Source organism: Branchiostoma belcheri, unplaced genomic scaffold (genome assembly GCF_001625305.1).
Source record: "Branchiostoma belcheri isolate BF01 breed outbred unplaced genomic scaffold, Haploidv18h27 scaffold556, whole genome shotgun sequence".
In the NCBI taxonomy this organism is placed as follows: Eukaryota; Metazoa; Chordata; class Leptocardii; order Amphioxiformes; family Branchiostomatidae; genus Branchiostoma; species Branchiostoma belcheri.
Window position 1 is genome coordinate 3,695 of NW_017804194.1, and position 3,272 is coordinate 6,966.

General features: G+C 38.6%; 1 protein-coding gene across 1 annotated transcript in view; it reads left to right on the forward strand.

Annotated features, from left to right (window-relative positions):
• The window catches only part of LOC109481445 (C-type lectin domain family 4 member M-like), a 4,733-nt gene extending 2,083 nt beyond the window's left edge, over positions 1-2,650 (forward strand). The window contains exons 3-5 of the mRNA XM_019784032.1: positions 683-969; positions 1,284-1,337; positions 2,552-2,650. Of these exons, the coding sequence (XP_019639591.1) occupies positions 683-969; positions 1,284-1,337; positions 2,552-2,650 (440 nt within the window). The remainder of the gene's footprint in view (positions 1-682; positions 970-1,283; positions 1,338-2,551) is intronic.
• Positions 2,651-3,272: the final 622 nt, after the last annotated feature.

Genomic DNA, 3,272 nt, shown 5'->3' on the forward strand with positions numbered 1-3,272 from the left:
GGCTTTTAGAATTGTTTTATTTGAGTTTTTTGGCTGTGTTATAGCAAATGTATTACTGTGTTAGTGTGCCGTGTTTACCACGTCTGGGCATGAGTCATCACAATGGAATGCAGGGCATCAACCAATAGGCATGCAGCTTTCCTCTATACTTCTTGCTGATTGGCTGTTGGGATTTAACTTGATTAACACCCGCACAGAGCATTTCCACCTGCACAGAGCATTTCTTGCTGATTGGCTGTTGGGATTTAACTTGATTAACACCTGCACAGAGCATTTCCATACTGACAGTATGTCTTTATTCAAGTGTTTTGGTAGGTATTTCAAGCTTTTCTGCTCCAGCATTGGAATGCGGGGCATGAACGTTTTTTATTTTATTTTGAAAATCAACAGTTTGCATTATGCAATTAAAAATCCTAACCAATAAAGTAGGGAATAGCTATCCAACTGTTGTTTTAGTTGTATGTTACTTCATATTATAGTTATATCAATGTAAATCATTGTTTTCCCTTGTGTTTCTCATTCTTTCCCTGCCATGTGGTAAAATGTGGTGAACCCATCGCTGTATTTGCTCCAAAGCAAATATTGGCCTTTCTAGTTTAAAACCGTTTCCTCTGTGTGGTATCAAGGGCTAAGCTTAAATAATAGATCTCTCTCTTACGTTGCCTTCCGTTGTTCTTTCCAGGTCCCCGCTGCAAAAACGGCTACAGACTCGTCATCGGGAACTGCATCAAGCTCGATGCCACGCCGGGCAGGGACTGGATTTTCGGGAAGTCCCATGATGGGGCAAAGGAGGCATGCAGGAAGGAAGGAGCCACATTGGCCATGCCGAAGACGAAAGAACTGGACGTCGCTCTGAGAGATCTGGTCAAAAGGGGTGGATTCAACAAGGAACACTGGATCGGTATGGAGAAGAAAGACGGAACCTGGTATTGGGTGGACGGGTCGGTGGTCGGCCAGAACGGGTACAAGGTATGTTGGTACGACATGTTTATCACTGATAGCGGATTACGCAAAATTTCTTCCCTCTAATATCATAAAGCTGTCTGAATGCCTCTCGATCGTACACTTTTAAGTTACACTTATACATGTAACCAGTGATCTCTATGCGTTTTAAAATGAAAACAAATAAAATGCACCCGGGTACCCAAAGGTAACTAAGGTATCACAATGCATGCCACAGTTCAGCTTATCTCCTTTTAAATTTTTCATATCTATTCCAATAACTCCGTACGCAAATACGGTTGCCTCTTTGACGTTTTAAAACTCTCCTGCTCTTCAAAAAGGGATGGAATCCAGGTGAACCAGGCCGTTGGTCGTGTGGACAGTACTGGACAAAGGTCAGTAATCTGAATGAATGCAATTAATGATGTTGGCGTTTTAGATCTGGATGCTACAGGTAATTTTTCTCTTTCTTTTTATTTTGTTAAAACGCTTTACTTAAGAAATTTCATGTCTGTTTGAATGTAGTATTCAGCTAGCTGCTCTGAGGGCCATTTGTGTGTATTTAGATGATTTTCTTGGTTCTTTGTTCCGTGCAAAATTTGGTAACTATTGGCAATTTAGAGATCAGAAAATTCATCTCGAATAGCGCCTGAACGGCTTTCGCTACTCAAATTTGGTGACCTTTCCTACAATGTACCTAGCAACAATTTCATATTAAAGAGATATGTCAAATAGATTTCAGCGTTGCCACGCCAACGGTTAATCACAGTCAGTTTTTGGAAAATTCCGTAAATTTCATTTAATCATTAAAATTTTTAAGATTCATGTTCAATCATACGCCCTTTCTAACATTAAAAACATTATATATACTTAAATGTAAATTTTTAAATTATACATTTATGATTCATGCTAATTCGATGTCATCATTGCTTAAAATCAAAGGTGGCAAGATAACCACTTTCATCGCAACTCCGTATTCTCTAATATAAAACATTCATTAGAATATCTTAGGTCCATTTGGGGTTGTGTTTTTAGGCTGTATCTTGAAACTGTAATTAAAAAAAAATTAAGATTGTGACGATTCAAGATGGCGGACAGCTAGAATATGCATGGTGCCATATTATAAAGTCAATTTGACACTAGTGTAGTTGCCAGGGGTTACGTAAGTCTTATTAGGCCTTAATATTCTATCATAGACAGTTTTCAAAGGTTGGTTGTATTCCCCTAAGGTTTACAAGAAAACCCAATTCGAAGGTTTTATTCCGAGAAATCGCAAAGATGACGTCACAATGACACAAAAAGGTGTTGTTATGATTCAATTTTTACTAAAACAGCATCCTCTGAAAATCTGGCGGCCCTGCGATCAGCATCAGCCGTCGTCTCTTGTGGACGGGGTAAGTTACTGCACAACTACATTCCACAGGGATCTGTCAGTCATGGTTGACTTAAGATCTCCTTTAAGTAGTTGCTGAGTTACAGGGGGCAGGCTTCAAAAGCATGTCCGTCCGAGCATGTTAAGATAAAAGCCCGATCTGAATCAGTCTAAAACTCGATTAGCTAACTTTGGACACTCTTTTCTTACATAATTCCCATGGATTAACCTCCCAAGTCATCCGGCTGGCTCTTCTCGTGGTCTGGATATCCCATGTGGGACGACGATGCTTGCTTCAATAAGAAGAGATTCATCTGTCAGCGTCCTCCAGCCTAAATGGAGAAATTTCAATATACATTCTGCCCAACATTGCAGCATATGAAATTCTACTAAACATGTGTTTTAATTTTTAGCGTAGCAAGGGGTATCAAGCTATAGCGAGGTAGAGAAAGGATAAAATATGCATTTAATGGTTGACGCCATGCTATGAATTTCAAAATGGCCCCCGTTGAGCCCACGCTAACGGAAGTTAGACTTTATTATGTTACGATTATTAACAGTAGACTTACATGTACATACAATAATGCAAATACATTGCAATGGTGCACAAACATATAAAGTGCATATTGGCCCATGCAATGTTATGTAGTTTGGCCTTTTTTTGATCGAGCTAAGCCTTGTGACGATACGAAGTTACAATATATTTGAAGACTTCTAGAAAATTTTTAAACTAGCAAAAAAATTGCTGTCATTAGATTGAATTAGAACTAGAGTTCCCCGATCTCATACCTTCGCCAAATGATGTTAAACTTTATGACTGACAAAGTTTAGATTAGATTATTCCCCCCTGATTTAAGAAATAGGAACCTAATTTTCATTAATTATATCATTTTATCATAATCTCAGCCAAAAGACAGTCTTATATTAACAAAGAACGCATTCTAGCATTTCCTAATCA